This window comes from Anolis carolinensis, chromosome 5 (assembly GCF_035594765.1).
Source record: "Anolis carolinensis isolate JA03-04 chromosome 5, rAnoCar3.1.pri, whole genome shotgun sequence".
NCBI lineage: Eukaryota > Metazoa > Chordata > Lepidosauria > Squamata > Dactyloidae > Anolis > Anolis carolinensis.
This window is the reverse complement of record NC_085845.1, coordinates 96,979,668-97,003,265: the sequence shown is the minus strand read 5'-3', so window position 1 is coordinate 97,003,265 and position 23,598 is coordinate 96,979,668. Positions and strand designations below refer to the sequence as shown.

General features: G+C 41.0%; 1 protein-coding gene across 11 annotated transcripts in view; it reads left to right on the top strand.

Annotated features, from left to right (window-relative positions):
- Window positions 1-23,598, top strand: part of shisal1 (shisa like 1) — a 267,217-nt gene that overhangs the window by 45,745 nt on the left and 197,874 nt on the right. For 9 of the 11 annotated variants that reach the window (XM_062981949.1, XM_062981950.1, XM_062981951.1 and 6 more), the window contains exons 2-3: window positions 16,965-17,064; window positions 20,769-20,982. In XM_062981949.1, coding sequence (XP_062838019.1) covers window positions 16,998-17,064; window positions 20,769-20,982 — 281 coding nt within the window. In that variant the 5' untranslated portion in view covers window positions 16,965-16,997. Of the gene's footprint in view, window positions 1-16,961; window positions 17,065-20,768; window positions 20,983-23,598 lie in introns of all 11 variants that reach the window. The other 2 variants (XM_062981947.1, XM_062981946.1) reach the window with 1 other exon arrangement.

Below are 23,598 nucleotides of genomic sequence, written 5' to 3'. Positions count from 1 at the left end.
TAAACCTGTTCACCATGATTTATCCCATGTTAAGGACCAGAAGTTCCTGAACATCATAAAGACAGCCATGAGAGTTCTAGGTCACTTTGAGTTTTATATCCAGTGTAGATAAGTCCAGTCAGCTATAAGAGCAACAAAAAATGGACAAGACACAAGTGGAGCGGGTGGTTGCCTCGCAGCTCCAGGGTTTCCTGGATGACACCGATTTTCTGGACCCATCGCAGTCCGGCTTTAGACCTGGTCACAGTACTGAGACGGCTTTGGTCGCCTTGGTGGATGACCTCCGCAGGGAACTGGACAGGGGGAGTGTGACCCTGTTGGTTCTCTTGGACATCTCAGCGGCTTTCGATACCATCGACCATGGTATCCTTCTGGGACGGCTCTCTGGGATGGGCCTTGGGGGTACTGCTCTGCAGTGGCCGATCCCAGTTGGTGAAGCTGGGGAACACCTGCTCGGACCCCTGGCCATTGACCTGTGGGGTCCCGCATCCATTCTGTCCCTCATGCTTTTTAACATCTACATGAAATCGCTGGGAGAGGTCATCTGGAGTTTTGGAGTTCGGTGCCATCTTTACACAGATGACACCCAACTCTACTACTCCTTTCCACCGAACTCCAAGGAAGCCCCTTGGATACTGGACCAGTGCTTGGCGGCTGTGATGGGCTGGATGAGGGCAAATAAGCTGAAACTTAATCCCGACAAAACAGAGATCCTCCAGGTCAGTCGTATGTCCGATTGGGGTATTGGGTGGCAACCTGTGCTTGACAGGGTCGCACTCCCCCTGAAGGCGCTGGTCCGCAGTTTGGGGGTCCTCCTGGACTCAGCGCTGACGCTTGATGCTCAGGTGTCGGCGGTGGCCGGGAGGGCCTTTGCACAATTTAAACTTGTGTGCCAAGTGAAGTCTGATCTGGCCATGGTGGTCCATGCCTTAGTTACCTCTAGACTGGACTATTGCAATGCGCTCTACATGGGGCTTCCCTTGAAGATGGCCTGGAAACTCCAACTAGTCCAACGTTTGGCAGCCTTGCTTCTAACGAGCTAATTATAGGGAGCGGTCAACCCTCCTGCTTAAGGAGCTCCATTGGCTGCCATTCACCTTCCGGACCCAATTCAAGGTGTAGGTGATCACCTACAAAGCCCTGAACGGTTTGGGACCCTCCTACTTTGTGATTGCCTCTCCCCCTACGAACCTGCACAATCTCTTCGTTCGTCGGGGGAGGCCCTCCTCTCGCTCCCTCCTCCGTCACAAGCGCGGTTGGTGGGGACGAGAGAGAGGGCCTTCTCCGTGGTAGCCCCCCCCCCCCGACTCTGGAACTTGCTCCCCAGGGAAATCAGGCAAGCCTCCACCCCGTTAGCATTCAGAAAGAGCTTGAAAACCTGGCTCTTCACTCAGGCCTTTGGATAAAGATTGCTCATCCTCATAACAACCCTGTATCTGTGACCATTCTTGTACTGGTTTGCACTTTTTACCTTTGTCAACTTGATATAGACACAAGGTCTATTCCCATCCCAATTTGCACTTCCAAGAATTTGCAGCACTTTATCAGTCACCTCGTGTTTACAATATTTATATGGTGCACCTTACCCAGTCTACTTTTACAACCTTTCCGTTTTAATCCATGTTTTTATTAGTTCTTGTCATTTGTTTTTTATTGGCTAATGTTTAAGTTTTTATAATTGTGCATGTCTTTTGTTTATTGTTGTGTTTTATATTGCTATTGTTTTTATTCGGGCTTGGCCCCATGTAAGCCGCCCTGAGTCCCCTTTGGGGAGATAGAGGCAGGGTATAAAAATAAAGTTATTATTATTATTATTATTATTATTATTATTATTCTCTGAAAATTGGATATTCTCTTAAGTATTATTTAGCTCAGATTTCCATTCCATTCTGTACCAATAGGTCTTTTTAGTCACATATTCTTAATTTTGAAGACTGTATTGTAAACAGCTAGGTTAAAGAAGAAAGGAAAGTATTCCTTCAATACTTATTTGGCTCAAATGTCACTGAGGTTGCCATATTTCTCATCCTCTATTTTTAGGAATAATTATATTCCCTAATGGTTAATTCACAGATGAATACCTTTTCAGGTCTTAGTCATTCTGTTCCTCCTGGAGGCAAAGTCTGTTTTTGTGAAAAATGAAAGCTGTCTGGAGTCTGAATGACCCTGTTTCATTCATACAATAAGCAGCAGATAATCAGCGAGGTAGATCTCTTCCTTGCATGAGTAGTTCTGCCTGGGTGCTCTCAGCTACTTTTTGTTTTTGTTCCCCTTTGGGAATGTGAATTGCATTTTTTCTATATATTTTTCTATAAATTGTAGCAAGGAGCATATTTTCAATATCCCTGTTTGGATTACTTCTTGATTTCCTTGTAAAGACATTTATTGTCTCTTAAGAACCATTCAGCCTCATGCCTCCGACTGAGCAGAGTTCATAATATTTTTCATTTGAAGTGGTCCTTGTAATAAGGTTTTCAGATTGGGAAGTTGTTATGGACAAACTTACACTTTTCATAACGGCAAGAACAAAATAAATAATACACTGGTCGTAGATAACAGCTTCTATGGGGTTCTTACTGAAGGTTTTAGGACTAGACTTATTCTCATATCTGAAGATGTTACACTATGTAGAGGAAAAAACCCTCAGTTTTTTGCTTTTTTATTAATGCTCCCATGAGAAAATGTATAAGGATGTGGGTGAGCTACTATACCTAAAGGTCTTCGGTCAACCCTCCCAAGACTCCCCCAGGATTCACAGCTGGCCATGCTGGGTCTGCGTGCCAAGCTTGGTCCAGATCCGTCACTTTTCTTCTTATCCCAGATTATATGGCAGTGGGGACTCATATAATCCAGTTTAAATCAGATAATCTGGAATCAGATCCTGGGATATAGGGCAGTGTAGATTCAGCCTGATTCCTTTTCCACACTACTCCTATATCCCAGGGTCTGATCCCAGATTATCTGCTTTGAACTGGATTATATGAGTCCACACTGCCAGATAATCTGGGATAAGAAAATTATCTGGGATCAGTTCCTGGGAATTAGGGCAGTGTAGATCCAGCCTGAGTCCCCTTCCACACTGCTGCTATATCCCAAGATCTGATCCCAGATTATCTGCTCTGAACTGGATTATATGAGTCTTCCTATGGGGCTTAGCCTACTTCTAACCAGGAGTTTCTTCCAATACACATACACACAAATATAGGGTGAATTTTAAAAGGAATACTACTAAAAAATAAATTTAAAATGCAACCTTTTCCCTTCCCAGAATGATACTATTATATATATTTTAACGGGAGTCCCTTTCTGTCTCAAATCTAGAGAGAAAAGTGGGGTGCCAATAATAATAATAATAATAATAATAATAATAATAATAATAGGGTAATTTAAAATAAAAGAGGGGAGTTGTGGAAAATCTTTAGAAGGGTGATAGTTTGCGTTCTCTGCCCATTTCCAATTTTATTCTCCCCCTGAAGTGGAAAGTCACACACCAACCTGGATGGAGGTTTAGTTAGAGGTCTAGTTTGCACAAAACCGGAGTGAAGTGATCTGGATCGTGGATTGGGATTGATCCACCCTCCTTTGCCCCCTTTCCTCACTTAAAGCTTCTCACAAAGGCAGGAGGGGAAGGCTGCGAAGGGGAAGAGGAAGTGGTTTGCAAGGGAGATCCTGCAGAAGCGAATCAGAAGCCTTTCGCAAACCAGGCTCCCTCCGCTTCTGCAACCAGGAAGAGGGATTTCTCTCCTGGATAGCAACGGGTTTAAGAGCCCTATAGAAACCAACCAGGAAGGGAAGCGGGATTTCTCTCCTGGATAGCCAGGAGAGAAAACGCTCCAGGTTTGGTTTCTATGGGGCTCTTAAACCCCAATGCTAGCCAGGTGATTGGATGAATTAAAACACTATCTCATATATCCAAAGATTATCCGAAGGTATTCTGGGGCATGAGCACCAATGCTCCAAATTGGAAGGCTAAATTCTAAGCGCCAAACCACCTCGGAACCCCGTTCGAATTTATTACGATTAATGAATTTATTACAATTAACGATGATTCCGATTAATTCGCCCATGCCAGTTGTATAATATATTCTGCATTTTACACTGTCTTGATATATATGCCAACAAAGTCCAAAGAGCAGGCAAGAGAGGGGATTTTTAAGGTAATCAAGGGAGGATAGCTCATCTAAACTCCAGGCCATTGCTCTTCCTTCCCTGGGCTTCCTTAAAATATCTTGGAAAGATGTGTGGCATGCTGCTGGTCCTGGGAGAGAAGAAAGTGCATGTGTGCCTGCCTCTCTGCTAGAGTAGAACAGCTTTAAGAAGCATTAAACCTGGTCTTCCTCTCTACAAAGGGAAAGGATCCAGAAAGAGTGGTAACTTTGATGCTTTTTTAAATCTAGGTCTTAATGATGAATATGGAAGGGGAACCTGTGGGAAGTCCCCCGCATAATGGGCTGGATAGGGTGATTTCTTAACCACATTGCTGAGGCTTCTTTGAAGGGAGGCACTAGAAAATGGATATGGAGGGCAACCAAAATGGATAGCAATTCTCTCGAAATGCACAAGTCTAGTAACTACTATCCCATGCCATAGAATCAGCATCAAGAACACATCTACAATTACCATTTAATACACTGCCTGTAATTATTTTGTGCAAGAAACAACATTGTGTCCACCAAACAGTCAGAAAGCAACAGTGCCCCAATCCCAGTGCCCCTATGAGAACAATTATGGATTATGAGAATTGGGAATTTTGGAATTCCAGAAAAGGGATGCTCAACCTTTCATCTCATTATTAAACAGGCCTAATCCAGCTACAGATGTTGCATTTTGGCATGCAATTTTTTATGGAAGAAGACTGCTATTTTACAGGTTTGAACTATGATTTCGTCAACTGGCATCACTGGCTGAGAACTATTATAGATGGCAGTGGAACAGCAGGCATATAATGGCTGCGGGAACTGTGGCAGTTATGAGATGGAAGCAAAACCCCTCTCAGTTAAGTGAAAAAAACTGCCCTGCTGGATGGCCAAACATTTTCTCTGGCAAGAAAGGTGGTTTCCTCTGACATCACTATGTTGCAGCTTCAGAAAAGTTCTCTTTGCCAGCATAATGGACCACGACACTGCCATAAGGTACCAGCAGGATTCTGGCCTTTACACTGACAATTCTTGCTGTTCGGATGGATTGTACTCTGTAGATGGCCAATTGATTAAGAACATAATCCTCCCTTCGTGCTTATGTCCAGCACATGGACAGCTCAGTAGAGATATTATAAGTTTTATCTGTTTTCTGTGTGAAGGGAAAAGATTTTTACTCTATTCGCATTTTCATACAGAAATATCTATTTCACACTTCCCAAGACTGGCAACAGAACAGAGCACATTCTGCCTCAGAAATCTGTACATCTGTCAAACATGTCATGTATTTTAGATAGAAATAATGCACATAAAAATCAAAACTTGCCTGAGTAAAATATGCCTACTTTTCAGAAGGACATACAAACATGCTTTTTTACAATGAAAACGACTCAAGAAATAAGAAGAAGGAATCACAGCCTGAGATGGAACTGGGTTAGAATGGAAATGCTGGTGGAATGTCAAGAATTTCAAGGAGGACGGATTGGAAGCTTCTCTTTTCACCAGTGAAGAGGAAGAAAAAAGCAGCTTTAGATACTGGAAACCAGTGTAAGAACAGCAGCTAGAAAAATGAATGTGAGGACGGTATTTCTTACAATACTGGGAATGTGCTATGCATTGGTCCTGGTATAACCTGCTTGAGATCGGTGGACTATATACGTAACATGTGGATTATAGATGAATACCATATTGACATCTTTATTCATAGAATCACAGAGTTGAATGAGACCACAAGGACAAACCAATCTAAGCCCTTGTCATGCAGGAACACACAGTCAAAGCACTTCCAACAGATGGCCATCCAGCCTCTGCTTAAAATCCTCCAGAGAGGAAGACTTCACCATGCTCCAAGGCAGGGGTCCCCAAACTAAGGCCCGGGGGCCGGATGCGGCCCTCCAAGGTCATTTACCTGGCCCCTGTCCTAAACTTTAGACTAAACGTCTACCTGGTCTTTGGAGGTCTCTTTGCTTACTTATAACCTTATGAGATCATCTAGATCAGGGGTCCCCAAACTTTTTAAACAGGGGGCCAGTTCACGATACTGGATTGGAAGAGACCCCTTGAGCCATTGAGTCCAGTCCCCTTCTGCCTTAGTGCACAAAAGGAACAAGCAAAGCACCCCTGACAGATGGCCTCCCAGCCTCAATGTTAATAATAATAATAATAATAATAATAATAATAATAATAATAATAATAATAATAATAATGAAGAGTGTTGGAAGAAACCCCTTGGGCCATTGAGTCCAATCCCTTTCTGCCTCTGTGCACCAAAAGCACAAGCAAAGCACCCCTGACAGATGGCCTCCCAGCCTCAATATTAATATTAATATTAATAATAAGGGTTGTAAGAGAAGAAGAGATCCCTTGGGTCATTTAGCCCAACCCCCTTCTGCCCTTGTGCCGTGGGGGCCGGATTAATGGCTTCGATGGGCCTCATCCGGCCCCCGGGCCTTAGTTTGGGGACCCCTGATCTAGATGGTCTTTGGAGGTCTCTTTGCTTAGCTACAGCTGCATGAGACCATCTAGATGGCTTTTGGAGGTCACTTTCATTACCTATGGTCATATGAGACATTCTAGATGGGCTTCGAGGGTGCCTTTACTTACCTATGGTTTTATGAGATTGTCTTGATGGCCTTTGGGGGCCCCTTTCCTTACCTATGGTCTTATGAAACCATATAGATGGTCTTTGAGGATCCCTTTCCTTATCTATGGTCTTATGAGACCATCTAGATGGCTTTTGGAGGTCACTTTCCTTACCTATGGTCTTATGAGACCATCTAGATGGTCTTTGAGGATCCTTTTCCTTATCTATGGTCTTATGAGACCATCTAGATGGTCTTTGGAGGTCTCTTTGCTTACCTATGGTCTTATGAGGTCATCTAGATCAGGGGTCCCCAAACTAAGGCCCTCCAAGGTCATTGACCTGGCCTCTGTCCTAAACTTTAGAATTAAGTTTGACCTAAGTCTGAAACGACTTGAAGGCATACAACAACAACAATCCTAATTTTGGACTATTTCATCATAGTCCGGCCCCCCAACAGTCTGCGGGCCTGTGAATCGGCCCTCCACTTAAAAAGTTTGAGGACCCCTGCTCCAAGGCATCATATTCCACTGCCAAACAGCTCTTAGTGCCAAGAAGGTCTTCCTAATATTTAAATGGAATCTCTTTTTCTGCAATTTGAGCCCATTGCTCTGTGTCCTTACCTCTAAAGCAGCAATGTTGCATCTTTTCAAATATTTAAACATGGCTATGTAAACATGTTATGCTATGGAAATCCCCCAGGTGACCTTTGTCAAGTCACACTCTCTCAGCCTCAGAGGAGGGCAAAGACTTTGAACAATGTTGTAAAGAAAACCCCATGATATTGCCTAAAGATCAACATAAGACAGAATTAACTTGAGGGCACACAACAACAAACAAAAAACCCTTCATTTTCAATAATAATTGAAAAGGGGAATAGCATAATGAAAGACCAGCTGTGTATTTGTTGCCACAGATGAAACATCTCACTCTATTCAGTGTTGAAATGAATGCACATACTTAATTCAGTCAGAATTGGCACATGAGTGACAGACAGTGTATCAGCAGACGATATGCCTAAACGTGTAGACAGTATTGCCTAAAGAAGAGTTTCCTATACCTGTTTGAGCAGAAAGAGAGACCTAAGAGACACACTTTAGGATGGCATACCTAGTATCTAGAGAAAAAAAATGCAGTGTTGTTAATAAAACAGATCGAGTTCTATACATCTCAGTAAGTTGGAATCAGAGTTTTTAAACACTGACCATGCTGGATGGGGAATTCAGGAGTTGTTATTCAAAAAAACATTTCCAACCTCTCATTGGAACTGTGATTCATCTTCTGTTTTTCAGTCATTGGAGTTGTGCCCCAATGTTAGCTTGTTGGGTCTCACAATACTGAAGCCACAAAAATTTTGATGTTGCTCTTGTGTGTATTGAAAGCTTTTATGGCTGGAATCACAGGGTTACTGTGAGTTTTTCAGGCTGTATAGCCTTGTTGCCCGTTTGTTGCCAATATGATGGAACTGAAGTGTACAATTAAAGCACAACTATAGCATAACATAACCTAAATAGATTGGTGTTTCCATTGAAATTTCCATAGTTTAAACTGCTTGGGCTGAATAAAATCCTCGTTGTGTTGTATTTATCTTATAGCTGATTTATTGCATGTGTTCCATCTGCAAGTCATAAGGTGCTTTACTGTCCATTATGTACTAAGGTAGGTTCAGAAACTGGGTGGGTTGTGTTTTGTGGAGCAAAAGCGTGAGAACAATTTCAAGAAATAGGTCCTCTCTTTTTGCAACATAAAATGCAGTTGTCAGCTCAAGGACAACTTTCCTGACTCCATTTGCAGTTCATTAGTTCATTGTTTTATTTCAGTCAGGATAAATTGTAGTTTTGACATAAGATGCTCTTGTCTAGGGCCCACATTATGCTCTTCGCAGGGCCTCCTTATTGAAGGCAGTTCCTTGTTTCTCCAGTTGATCCAAGAATCCAGACAAGTAAAAAATCTTGGAAGATTTATTTGCTAGGCTGAAAGTGTTGTCATTCAATAACCTACTTGGCTTAGCTGTGCCAGAGATAATTTGTGTAACATGTGAAATATAACTGCCCCAGGAGCAAAAACAATTAGGGGACAAATGCAATATAAAATGTAGAATTTTGGACACCAGACCTTTCCAAGTTCATTTTCACTTTATTACAATCAGTGACCACACTTTTCCATTTCTCCAGCATTCCTCACTATGGACTTTGCTGGGCAGAGCTAATGCTGGTGATGTCTGTAGGGCCATAATTTGTTTTCAAGTGAAATAGATGGGGTTTTGAACATTCACTTTTTGGACTGCAACTCCTAGAAGCTCTCAGATGGCTTCAGATAACATCTCTGTCTGTTGCATTCTGCCAGCTGGTTAAGATCTTTCTGTTTACTTTTATTTAAACTTTTATTTTTATTTAAACTTTTATTTAAAAATGCCATTGCTGTCCTTTTTAAAGAAATTAATATTTTGAATTTTATTGCTGCTTGTTTTTATAATCTTAGGTGTCTGGGACTTTGAGCCAATTTTGCTTAGGAAAATTTCCAAGTACAGTAGAGTCTCACTTATCCAACATAAACGGGCCGGCAGAATGTTGGATAAGCGAATATGTTGGATAATAAGGAGGGATTAAGGAAAAGCCTATTACACATCAAATGAGGTTATGATTTTACAAATTAAGCACCAAGACATCATGTCTTGAAAAAGTAGTTCAATATGCAGTAATGCTATGTAGTAATTACTGTATTTACGAATTTAGCACCAAAATATCACGATGTATTGAATACATTGACTACAAAAATGCATTGGATAATCCAGAACATTGGATAAGCAAGTGTTGGATAAGTGAGACTCTACTGTAACATAAATTGGCCTTCCACAACGGTGAGTAGGGCAGAAGCTTCCAAGTGAGAAGGCTTAGTTTCTGAGTAGACCTCAAGTCTGGCATCATTAAATAATTATGAAATTATTATAATTACTAATTCGAATTGAGGATGTGTTTGGTTTATAACATTTTTTTTCATTCTCTGACTTCTCTTTTTAAAAGTAGTTCAGTGATATCTTGACTTAAGAGATTAATTCATTCCATGACCGAACTCTTAACTCAAAATGCTCTTATCGCAAGCGAATTTTCCCATTAAAATGCTATTAATCCATTCCAACCCCTAACCCTTCCCCTATTTTTGTTACGTGTTTATAAATAAGAAAATGTACTTTATAAATAACAAATAGTATATAAATTCACATTTACATGGAACAATAAAAAGAAAGATCAACTTTAAAATAGTAGAAGCACAAAGTTGTGGCACAATGGTGGAAGCACAAAGCACAAAGTGAAGAGGCAGAAGCATCCTTTTCTTCATATTGTACTCATTCCAGCCTCCCTCCCTCTCTTGCTCTCTCTCCCTCTCTCTGTCTTCATGAAGTCTACTCTGTCTCCCATGCTCTATAACATCTACATGAAACTGCTGGGAGAGGTCATCCGGAGTTTTGGAGTTGGGTGTCACCTCTATGCAGATGACGCACAACTCTACTACTCTTTTCCACCTAATTCCAAGGAGGCCTCTCGGGTGCTGGACGAGTGCCTGGCCGCTGTGTCTATCTGGATGAGGAGGAACAAGCTGAAGATCAATCCCGACAAGACAGAGGTCCTCCTGGTCGATCATAAACCTGAACGGGGTATAGGGTGGCAACCTGTGCTGGACGGGGTTACACTCCCCCTGAAGCCACAGGTCCGCAGTCTGGGAGTCCTCTAGGATTCATCACTTACGCTTGAGGCTCAGGCATCGGCGGTGTCTGGGAGGGCCTTCGCACAATTGAGACTCGTGCGCCAACTGCGACCGTACCTCGCGAAGGCTGATCTGGCCGGGGTGGTCCACGCCTTGGTCACCTCCAGACTGGACTACTGTAATGCGCTCTACATGGGGCTGCCCTTGAAAACGGCTCGGAAGTTCCAACTGGTCCAACGAGCGGCAGTCAGGATGTTAACTGGGGCCCCTTACAGAGAGAGGTCAACCCTCCTGTTTAGGGAGCTCCACTGACTGCCATTTATTTACCGAGCCCAATTTAAGGTGCAGGTGCTTACCTACAAAGCCCTGAACGATTTGGGACCATCCTACCTCCGTGACTGCATCTTTGTCTACGAATCCACACGCTCACTTCGGTCATCTGGAGAGACCCTGCTCGTGATCCCGCCTGTGTCGCAAGCGCGGTTGGTGGGGACACGAGACAGGGCCTTCCCTGTGGTGGCCCCCCGACTCTGGAACACCCTCCCCAAGGATCTCAGACAAGCCCCTACATTGGCAGTCTTCAGAAAGAATCTGAAGACCTGGCTGTTCCAATGTGCCTTCCCAGATTAATATGAAATCTCCAATACCAAGTCCCATAAGCACTTTATTAGAACTAAGATCGCATATCGCACTCTGCACTTGCCCTATAAGCCTTATATATCACCTGTCACATCAGCACTTTTAATCTTGTACCCATTACTCTGGCCCGGCCCAGTTCTATTGTGTTCTAGCGTATTGTTATTGCTTGTGGTTTATACTGTTTTAATTGTTTTAATTTGCCTTTTGTTTGTATTGCTACATTGTGTGTTGAGGCCTTGGCCTTTGTAAGCCGCATCGAGTCCTTCGGGAGATGCTAGCGGGGTACAAATAAAGTTTAATAATAATAATAATAATAATAATAATAATAAAGTCAAACATACCAGGAATAAAAAACACACAAAACCAACTAACCCAAGGATCCTCAAAGCGAACAAGAGCAATCTCCCAAAGTGGACAAGAGCATGAGGCATGGAGGCTGCTCTTCTGAAGCCCTAAAGTCCTGTTCTCTCATTCTAGCACTCCCTCTGGTATAGCGGTCCCTCTAGCACTAGCTCTTAACTCAAAATACTGCTCTTATGTCAAAGCCAATAGTTCTTAACTCAAAACACTCTTAAGTTGGGATGCTCTTAAGTAGAAGTTCCACTGTATCATAATTTGCTCCCTGTACAAAGAAGTTTTCAAAAAGCAAATATGTATCTTTCCCCAACAGACTTTATCCATATCTGCTGGCAATGCTTAAATTCTCAAATATATGAACAGCTAATAATTTGACTTATGGCAAAAATTGTAAGTCTGCATATTGCATGATTGCTTGGTAATGTGAAAGTAAAAACTAGAGGCATATGAAATTGTGCTGTCCTTATACAGTAGAGTCTCACTTATCCAACACTCGCTTATCCAACGTTCTGGATTATCCAATGCATTTTTGGAATCAATGTTTTCAATATATTGTGATATTTTGGTGCTAAATTCAGAAATACAGTAATTACTACATAGCATTACTGCATATAGAACTACTTTTTCTGCCAAATTTGTTGTCTAACATGATGTTTTGGTGCTTAATTTGTAAAATCATAACCTAATTTGATGTTTAATAGGCTTTTCCTTAATGCCTCCTTATTATCCAACATATTCGCTTATCCAACATTCTGCCAGCCCGTTTATGTTGGATAAGTGAGACTCTACTGTACTTGCAACTGGCTTCCAGAACACCAGAACAACAATTATTTCCTTCACATTCCCCCTAAAAATATATTTTCCATTTAAGCCTTTGGCACTTTCTCCCAGTCCTTAAATTCAAGTGTAACTGAGGCTAAGTGCATGTAACTGAAATGACAGCATGTTTTTCCCTGACTTCATAATGATAGCACTTTTTTCATATCTCCCTTTCCTCTGTCTCCTGTGTATTGAATAATAGATGGTAAACCCTGTGGGGAAGGACCTGTCATGTTGTACTCTAAAATATTGTATATAGTGATGACACTATATTAATAATCCAAACTTGGAAAAGTCACTTTTTAGACTATTGCCTGGCCAGCATGCTGGGGGCATGTGGTATACCAAGAATGTTATTTAAAAGAGCAACTTTTCAGGACTCTGCAAATAATAAAAAATAATGTTATTGTTTTTTAATTAATATCTCTGTCATACTAAATTGGGGAATTCTTTGAGAGAGAAATACATAACTTTTATCTCATTGTTGAAGGAATGGTGGTCACCAACTGACATTTCATAGGTTAAATTTGACCTGCAAAATGTTTAAATGGCTTTCAGATTTTAAAATCAAAATCTGATTAAATGTTCCCCAGTTTTCACTGATAGAGAAGAAAAATTGTTTGAGGTATAGAAGTGTTTTCTATTTAGGATGTACCATCTGTGTTTGAATTTTGAATGCATATTTGAGCTGCGGGATAAACTACCTCAGAAAGTGCTGGCTTCTTCTCCTTTATGGTCTCATCAAATGTGCTGCTGGAATTGCTGCAAATTGTTGCGTCGCTGGAATCGTGGCAATTCCAGCAGTGCCCGTCAGGGTGAGTGGGGAACCTATCACTCCATGCCCCGTTCCAGTTGCCCCATCCCAAAGGGGAAGTGTCAGCTGCCCAAATAATAATAATAATAATAATAATAATAATAATAATAATAATAATAATAATAATATCCCCCTGTTGATCCCCCTGTTGATCTCAATGGAATGCCAAGGTGGCAGCACATGCCAGTTGAGCTTCTCTTTTGTGACGGAGCCCCTCCGGAAGTACAGTAAAACCCCGCTAAATCGAGCCCCGCTCGTTCGAGCGTCCAGGCAATTTGAGCCAAATTCCTCCCCCCCCCCCCACTCACCCCACCAGATCCCAGTGTTGCTGGAACCCAGCCGGGTGAGTGAGTGAGCAAGGGATGGAGGGTGGGCTCGCTCTCTCGCTCCTCCTCCATGCTGGGTGCCGGTGCTGCCGGCCCCAGCATGCGAGGGAGCCGAGGCATGGGCGAGTGGGTGAGCGAGGAGGGCTCCAAAAGTCCTCCTCGCTCACCCTCTCGCTGGCTGGCTCCTCCTGTGTTGTCAAAGGCTTTCATGGCCCAGATCACAGGGTTGTTGTCAGTTTTCCAGGCTGTCTGGCCATGTTCCAGAAGCATTGCGATGTTTTAGTGCTAAATTAATAAATACAGTAATTACTACATAACTTTACTGTGTATTGAACTGCTTTTTCTGTGGATTTGTTGCAAAACATGATATTTTGGTACTTAATTTGTAAAATCATAACGAAATGTGACATTTAATAGGTTTTTTCTTAATCCCTCTTTATAATCCAAGTTATTCGCTTATCCAAGCTTCTGCCGGCCCGTTTAGCTTGGATATGTGAGACTCTACTGTAGTTTGACGTTGTGAGATGGGAGTCAGTGGCCTCCATCACAAAAGAGAAGATCAACTGGTTTATGTCACTGATCTGGATCCTATCTGATGAGTTTGTTAGAAAGTCTTAATCAGATGTTGGATGGGCATTTTTCAGGAGTGTTTTAGGCCTCTTCTTCACTGCCATACAAAATCCAGATTATCTGCTTTGAACTGGATTATATGGCAGTGTAGACTCATATAATCCAGTTCAAAGAAGATAATGTTGATTTTCTGATTTGATGAACTGGATTATATGACAGTGTAGCCTTAGCCTACACCTTCATGGCAGGGGTTGGACTAGATAGTCATTGCAGTCCCTTCCAAATCCGTGATTTTATGCCTAGTAGTCTCCCATTATCCCTGGTTTCACTTTTAATGGTTTCAGTTATCTGCAGTGCCACCAAAAGTAGACATGCAGCATGGGATGAGATCGGGCAGACTCCATGCTGGCTGCGCAGGTGACGTGTTCTATGACAGGAATTTTTCCCCATGTGATGAAGTCTTTAGAACATAGGTGTGCATGTTAAATAGTATGGGGTGTGTGTGTAGCAGTAGTAATATATATAGAGAGGGAGGTATTTGGTACTATCTGCAGTTTCAGGCATCCACTGTGAGTCTTGGAAGTATCCTCTGTGAAAAGGAGTGAAGCTGCTATATTCCAAGTTTGTGATCCTCCCATTTGAGGATGGGAGCAATAATGCAGAGTCAGATCATTGGTATGAGGTTTGTCTTGTCTTTCAAAATATTTTTGGCATTGGCTTGTGATTGGCTGTGGGCAGATCCAGACATTAGTCAATGTACTTGTATTGTCGAAGACTTTCATGGCTGGGATCATAGGGTTGTTGTGTGTTTTCCAGGCTGTATGGCCATGTTCCAGTAGTATTCTCTCCTGGCGTTTCACCCACATCTATGGCAGGCATCCTCAGAGGTTGTGAGGTATGGAGAAACTAAGAAAGGAAGGTTTATATATATCTGTGGAAAGTCCAGGTTGAGAGAAAAACTCTTGTCAATTGGAGGCCAGTGTGAATGTTGTAGTTAATCACCTTAATTAGCATTGAATAGCTTCATCTCCTGGCTTCTTTCTGCCTGGGGGCATCCTTTGTTCAGAGTCGTTAGCTGCCCCTAATTGATTCATGTGTGGAACTCCTCTGTTTTCTGAGTATGTACTTGTTTTTGGCTACATTCCAGTACTACTTTGTTGTTGAATATTTTTATCACAAAGTGTTCTTATTAAACAATTTAATACTTGATCTTTATCTATTGATTCTGTTGATTCTGCTATAGAAATATACTGCTTTAAGTGTGTGGCAGCACCTTTCAGTCTGATAAAATAAAATATATATAAAAAAACTTAAGTCTTAAAAGTGCTGCTACATTTCTTTGCTTTTCCCCCCCCTCCTCTCCTCATTTTTACACAGTAAGAGATTTTATACAGCCACATCTTTGGAAGTTGTTTTCAATAGGCTCACTAAGTCTAAGTGCAGAATTTTCCAAATATGTGACATTTATTTCTGTTTTCCAAACTAGGTTTGATTTGAAATGAAAATAGTTGTGTCATGTGTACAAGCCAGCCTCTGTAAATGATGGTGACATTCAGGCTTCAGAACCCCCAGGCTTTAGATTTACTAATAAATATCAGACTATTCCGACACATGCAGTTTTCCACAAAATATATACAGAATTCTTTTAAATGCAAACTTTTGCTGACTTTTAAACAATGCCACAACATATCAGTTGCTGTTATGGCCAAAAGTGTGGAAAGGTCTGAAAATACCTTTTAATCATTTCCTTGGAAGCACACCAGTGATTTCTGTCAATTATATTTAAATAAAAAGAGACCTATGGCTTTTTAAGGACTACCAAATTTATTGTGGCATATGCTTTTTGGATGAGAGCCCACCTTGTCAAATTCATCAAGTTTTTTCTACAGCTGATAAATGATTGGGTGTACATAGTACAGTATGACTGGTCGTTTTTCATTTTATGTGTTACATCAGCAATGACTTTCAAAATATATTTGCATCAGCAGTGACAAAATGAATTTTTCTGCAACAGACTATCAAGGCCTGCTTCTTTGAAAACTCATGCATAAATGATTGCCAGCCTTCAGTGATACATCTTTTTATTGATTTTGGATGTTTGGAGATGTTTGCAACAGGTTTGTTGTCTCCCTGGAGCAAAAATCTGAGATATTACAGAATAGACTTAGAATTATAAAGTTATGGGCAGGAAGCTGAAGGCCCTGTATACTGCGGTCATCATTTCGTCTCTCCTCTCAGTTCAAGGGCACGGAACAAGGAAGGAAGAGAATAACTGGCTTGGCAGAAGATGACACCAGGAATGACTTGGCTTCCTGAACCATGGTCTGAGGTTTAATGAAGTTGGGTTTTTGGCAAGGAATGGCTTGCACCTCACTGAGATTGTCAGGAATGTTTTTGCTAAGAGCCTCACAAACTTGATCAGGAGGGCTTTAAACTGAGTTATGTGAGAAAGGTAGGCAGGAGTTTATCTGTGGCGAATATCCCAACTGTCATAGAGACAACCAGGCAAGAAAGACAAGAATGGGATCTAGGAGTCTTTTACAGATCACAAGCAGAACTTGAGTTAACAGTGTCCTAAATATAAACAGCCTAATTTGTATATTAGGCGAATCACTATATTTTGGGCCGTCCCAGAAAAGTTTGCATTTGAAGCTTAGGTTTTGCTACATTGGGCAGTTGATGTAGAAATGTTTGTTCCTAGTAACCACCATGACAAGTTGGGCAGAAATTAAAGGACTCACTTTCTAACTTGAGCATTTGCAGCCTAAAGTACTCTGATTTGTTATTTAATCTTATTCAACATATGCATTATGTAGCTGAGTGTACTCAATAGCCCTGACTACTATGCAATGCTTAGAGGAATGAGTAAAAATGCCTGGAGAATTGTGTTTTCGAACCTCAGACCATTTTACACATTTACACCACAGTTTTCAGCTCTTTGGTTCATTAAATACACAATGCACACATGCCAAACTAGTAATCCTCTCTAATGCCAATTTTTCATCTTTCCTAAGCAGGTAATTCTCAGATGGCTCAATGAAAACAAAACGATGACAAGTTGTGGTCTACAGTCCTTAAATAAACTGATGGTCGTGTTCTATGTGCTCTTGCCAGCAGGTAAAGTTTACTCTATTGTTTCTTCCTAGTTTGTTTGCTAAGTTCTAGAGGTATAGCTAAATTTAGTCTTTTCTTACAAAAATAACATTTCTTACGGAATCTTAAAGCATAAGCTTCCATTGGTAAACACAGACTTGATCAGGTGCAATAGATGAAGCAAATTCTTGTTCACAATAGAGAGCATGTGGCCACCCAGATGTTATTTGACTGCAACTTGCAACAGCTCTAGCTATTATTGCTAATAGTGTAGAATGCTGGAAGTTGCCATCCAGTGGTATCTGGGGGACCACATGCTTCCTATCCTTGATTGTACTTCCAAATACAAGAGTGTTGTTGATAATATTTTTGTTTATCAGGAAAGGAAGTAATTTGTTACAGATTGCAAATTCTATGGGTTGCTAATTTAAGAATAAAACAAAGTAAAACATACTATTCCATGGGGAAAATGCATACTTAGTTATTGTTTGGTTGGGACAGACTAAATGGGGCAATAACACATCCCTGTTTGACACCTGATTCCACCTTAAATGGATGACTTTGGGAGCTATTGCTGTCCAAGACTGTTGCCATCATGTCATTGTGGAGGAGCCGCAGGATGTTCACAAATTTGTCAAGGCATCCGATTTTTTGGAAGATGGTCCAGAGAAGTCTACAATTCACTGTGTCGAACGCCTTTGCAAGGTCAATGAATACCATGTATAGAGGTTGATTTTGTTCCTGGAATTTTTCTTGGAGCTGTTGTGCAGTGAAGATCATGTCCACTGTTCCTTTGGAGGAGTGGTAGCCATTCTGGGATTCTGGGAGGGTGTCTTCTGAGACAGGTAGAAGGCAGTTTGCAAGGATTCTTGCAAGGATTTTCCCAGTTGAAGTTAGAAGGGAGATACTAACAGGGATTCCTCTTCTTCAGAAAAGGAAGGGGAGCAGGAAAGTGTTCATGAATATGAGGGTGAGTTGGAGTCTGAGGAGGAGACTTTGCTAGTACCCTCATTCCAGGAGAGGCGAAAGGAAATAGAGCAGAGATGTCATTCAGCTGGATTAGCTGCCAGAAATGCAGCTGAGTAATTAGGAACTGTCGTAGCAGCTGTGTGGGGACTCAGGGCTATAAAAGCTGAAGCAGGTGCAGCCAGCTCTTGCTGGTAACAAATTGACTCTAATGCCTTCACTCTCTGTGTGCCTGCTCCAAGTCTGCCTCTGGATTTATTCTTGTTTCTTTGTCTGAAGTAAGACTTCCTGGCTTTCTTTTGCATTATTTCACTGACTGTACTGTACTTTATGTTTTGCTGAAGTAAAGCAGTTTTCATTTACTTACCACAGTGTCTTAAGGCTGTTCTTGAAAAAAAAAACAGGACAGATACCGCGATAGTTTCCGTAGATTGTTCTTTCTCCTTTTTTGAAAAGGGTCATGATGGTGGCATCCTTGAAGTCTGCTGGGATTTTATCAGTCACCCCCCCTTTTTTTAATGAGCTGGTGGAATTGTTGTGTCATCTCAGGTCCACCCTCTTTAAAGATTTCAGCAGGGATCCCATCAGGTCTGCTGGCTTTGTTATTTTTTTGTTGGCTGATAGCATTGCTGACTTCCTCCAGACTTTTTTTTTTAGTCCTCCAGACTAAGCAATGGAGATTATTTATAACATTTCACATACATATCACATAATCTAATTTGCTTTACCTGCTTTTCGTTGTAGTAATTCTCAGACTGTGGGTCTAAGGAGTTTGTGAATTTTGATCACTTTGTCATTTAGCCGAACTGATTTCTTTTATTCAATGGGGGAAAGTATCTCACAAAATCTCTTATATGAACATCCAGTTTTGTACAAGGTGTGATGAATTGTAATAGTTTGCACCTGTCCTTTTTCAAATGTTTAAAAAATTGTTTTGCAAAAAAACCAATGCGAACCATAGGACTTGGGAGCGTATCGAACAACCAGCTGCTGCAATTTATCTTCTCATGTCCACTGGTATAACATACCGTTGTTGCTGCTGCCATTACTTCCACATACAAAATGATTTACATCCAAATTCAAGCCACATTATGAATTTGACTATAAAGTATACAATCTGGAAAGCTGTGAGTTTAAATGACAAGCTTTAAGGTCCCTTTCACACAGCTGTATAAAATCCACATTGAACTGGATTTGGTAGTGTGGACTCAGATAACTCAGTTCAAAGCAGAAATTGTGGATTATTTGCCTTGATATTCTAGGTTATGGGGCTGTGTGGAAAGGCCCTGAGTGCCAAAAATATGCGATGTGAACTGTTCTGAATTATACATAGCCAATTAAAAGACCCCTGGTGGCACAGTGTGTTAAAGCGCTGAGCTGCTGAACTTGCAGACCAAAAGGTCCCAGGTTCAAATCCCGGGAGCGGAATGAGCACCCGCTGTTAGTCCCAGCTCCTGCCAAACTGGCAGTTCAAAAACATGCAAATGTGAGTAGATCAATAGGTACCGCTCTGGCGGGAAGGTAATGGCGCTCCATGCAATCATGTCGGCCACATGACCTGGAGGTGTTTATGGACAACGCCGGCTCTTCGGCTTAGAAATGGAAATGAGTACCAACCCCCAGAGTCGGTCACGACTGGACTTAACGTCAGGGGAAACCTTTACCTTTAATTAAAAGACTGTGTTTCCATTGTGCAAACTCAAATCCAAACTCTAAGATAAGCTCATTTTGGCAGAGCTTATCTATCTGGGATATCTATCCGGGATGATGAGGTCTGGGATATTAAGAACTAGAGAGATGGTATCTGGCATTAAGGAAGCTCCCCTTGCAGTTAATCAGTAGCTATTTGGGATGAAACTGTGCTTGGCAACCATTTGATTACCATTGTACACTTTGCAAGAAACAGTCATGTTAGTACAGTAGAGTCTCACTTATCCAAGCCCCACTTATCCAAGCCTCTGGATTATCCAAGCCATTTTTGTTGTCAGTGTTTTCAATATATCATGATATTTTGGTGCTATATTCATAAATACAGTAATTACAACATAACATTACTGTGTATTGAACTACTTTTTCTGTCAAATTTGTTGTATAACATGATGTTTTGGTGCTTAATTTGTAAAATCATAACCTAATTTGATGTTTAATAGGCTTTTCCTTAATCCCTCCTTATTATCCACGATATTCGCTTATCCAAGCTTCTGCTGGCCCGTTTAGCTTGGATAAGTGAGACTCTACTGTAATGCTAAATTTATCCTTGTAAAATGGCATGAAAGGAACATAAATGTTTGTAATTTCTAGTTACCCATGTACAGGTTACCAAATTAATTCCAGCCTTAGATGATCATTTTAGTCCTTCCTGCATTTACAGTTTCTGATCATGAGAAAATGAGGAATAATTCCTCCCAGTTGTCCCAGGTCAAAAACTAAGGTGTTAAGCTATCTCTTCCTTTTGACCTCATCAGATGGTCCAAATTTGGCAGCATACACTGGTTCCTCTTCTCTTTTGCCATGGAACCTATGATGTACATCTACTTCCAGCGGGGCTTGATGGTAAAAATGAAGAGGAACCACTGTATGACGATTACGACATGGCAACATGGGAGGCTTTCTCTTGCCTTAGGAGAAAAATAATGTTTAAGCCAGTTCCTCACCTACCATCCTAGGAAAGAACTGGGATTTTGTGAGAATATATATGTCAAAACTACTTCCTGTCTTTCAGTTGCAACTGAGTTACAAAGAAAGTTGTCTTTGTCTTATAGCCCTATCTGCACATTTCCGGGTCTGTGAGCCATATACAGACTACAAAGGCCGCTCCCATTTTGGATTCCACTGCCCACGCCTTTCTGACAATAAATCGTACATCTTCTGCTGTCACCATAACAACACCGTGTTTAAATATTGCTGTAATGAGACGGAGTTTCAGACTGTTATGCAGATGAACCTAACAGTGGAAACGGATGGATATATGCATAAGTAAGTAAACAAGTTGACACATATTTTTTTGTTCTTCTTCTTCTACAGAATGTATTCTGAGTGTGATCAAAATTGTCATTGAAGCAGGTACTAGAAATGTTTAAATGTAAGTCCATAACAAAAATAATAAATAAAATTGAACAAATAGAAAAGAATTGACAATTTCTAGATAGCACAAAATGGTATATGTGCCTAATCATTATTTTAATTTTGTGCATGTTTTGCATATTAATTATTTGCACTTGATAAGCAAAGTGCATTTGGACTGTATCTTTCTGGAGTGAGATATCTCCTTGAGATTCCATTGCATATTTTAGTCTTAAACAGAGGCCTATTTCATTTTCTCCTTTTGTCTTCATATCCCTCTTTGTTTCTATGCCGTTTAAAGAGCAGGATTTGAAGAATCATAAAGGCATAAAGCTCCTTTCAAAGCAAAGCCGTATTTGAACCAAGCAAACTAAAATCTTAATCTATTTTCTTTATTAGAACTCTGCCTGAGCAAAAGGTGAAATAGTGATATTGACCTAATAATGCTGCCAGTGTGGGACTCACCTGAACCCTGTAACCTGTCTTCCAATGACTTAGTTTTGTCTGGACAAACTACATATAAGCTGTACCAGTTCAGACAAAAACACACATTATTGCTAGTGGAAAATAGAGATAAATGATTTCACTCTTTACACAACTATACCAGAAGATAGGAGAGGGGTCAAATACATAATGAAACTCTTTCATGCAACACTAACTAATGCTGTATGGTTGCATGTGTGGTTGCACAGATGCAGGCAAAGTGGCAGGAGAGAATGCTGCTGGAACATGGCCATACAGCCTGAAAAACTCACAGCAATCCCATTAGAAAGTTATTACACTATCCAACAAATATAAGCCACTTAAAACCATAAGCCATAAAAAGCACAAAAGCACAACAAAAATAAGAAATCAAAAATCGAATAGATGATGTCTGCCTCACTTACACAGGCCTCAGGAATCTGTTGAAATAGTCTTCAACTGCTTATAGGAAGAGAATAAGAAGCCTAACAGTCTAACATAGGTTGCATCCAGACAGTGCCTAAAACACGCGGCGGGCATGTTTTTACATAGGGCGCCCAAATGACGCCCCTCGTAAAAATGATTTCCTTTAGGACAAAGTAGAAAAATGTTTCATTGTGCTGAAGTAACTTGATAGTAGATTAGATACAGGTCTTTTTTTTGGGGGGGGGGGGGGTGTCAGGTGGCTCAGTGTTCTCCCAAAAGGTACTGGGAGGACATTTAGACACCACCCCTCTCCCCAGAAAAGCATAGATGTTGAGCTGGAGTGTGGATTGTAATGCGGACCCAATTGGGTTTTTAAACCTGTTTAGGCCCGCATTAAAGTTCTGTCTGGAACTGCCCATATTTGGGAAGGGAGTTGCAACACCTTAAAGCAGCCTAGAAGACCCTATCTCCTATGTTCTCACCAGTTATATCTAAATTGTCAATGGGAGAGAGAAAAGTATCTCCCCAGCAGATCTCAAAACATGGGTAAGTTCTTAAGGCAGAATGCTGTCCTTCAGATTGCCTAGGCCTGAGCCATATAGAGCTTTATAAATTAAAACCAGGGCTTTGAATTGGGCTCTGGAACAAATCAACACCAAATGAAGCTGTTGCAACAATCTGTTTGCAGCTCTTTGGACTAGCTGAAATTTCCAAGCATTCATAGAATCATAGAGTTGGAAGAGACCATAGTCTAACTCACAATCACAACACACGCAACGCACATTCTGCAAAGGCAGTTTCATATAGATCATATTACAGTAATGTAAATAATGTAACTAAATCTTGTGTCACCATGGCCAGATACGATATCTCAAGGAATAGGACGAGTTTGTGCCAAGACTCTGATCCAATGTGTCTCTGTTTGTGTCTCTGATCCAATACTAGAATTTAGAGAATGCTGTCAGGCAAGACCACTAAGTAGCTAGTCATTGTTAACTAATGAGAGAAGTTATATGTGAAGCCATGGAGAATTTCAATATATTCACCTTCACTCAAGTGTTAACCTGCATCCTGTGTTTGGGTGAACCTGGCTATAAAAACATTTCTCTTGCAAACCATTTTGATATTTTCTTAAATTAAAAGTAATATTCAATGCACTTAGATATATATTGAGAGGTACAGTAGATCTAACTCAGAATTGTATTTCCCCACTGGCCAACCATATGCCTATGAGGACTACTCAACCAAGAAAAAAGAGCAATAGCACCCATTCTCCCATAATTTCCCATCAATTGGTGCTGAAATTCATAATTTGACGATGGGAGTATTCTTTTTCAACCAAGTTAATGTTTGCTACATAGTTTGCGATGCTTCCTTTTGCTTCTTTGTGAGGAAACATAGGGAAATGTCATGCTGTGTGATGTAACAATAGAAGATGTTAGTAACTGAAAGGTCTGCAAAAACCTACTGGGAAAGGTATTGTTCCACACTGGGTATTGGCTGTCTCATGGGAATAGAATACTGCTCACCTCCAATTATGCTATACATGAATATCTATAAATAAATATCATAGCCACACCATATGCCTTTTGTAACTACCAGAGAACACAAGAGTCAGTGGAATCTCTCACTATCTGAAAA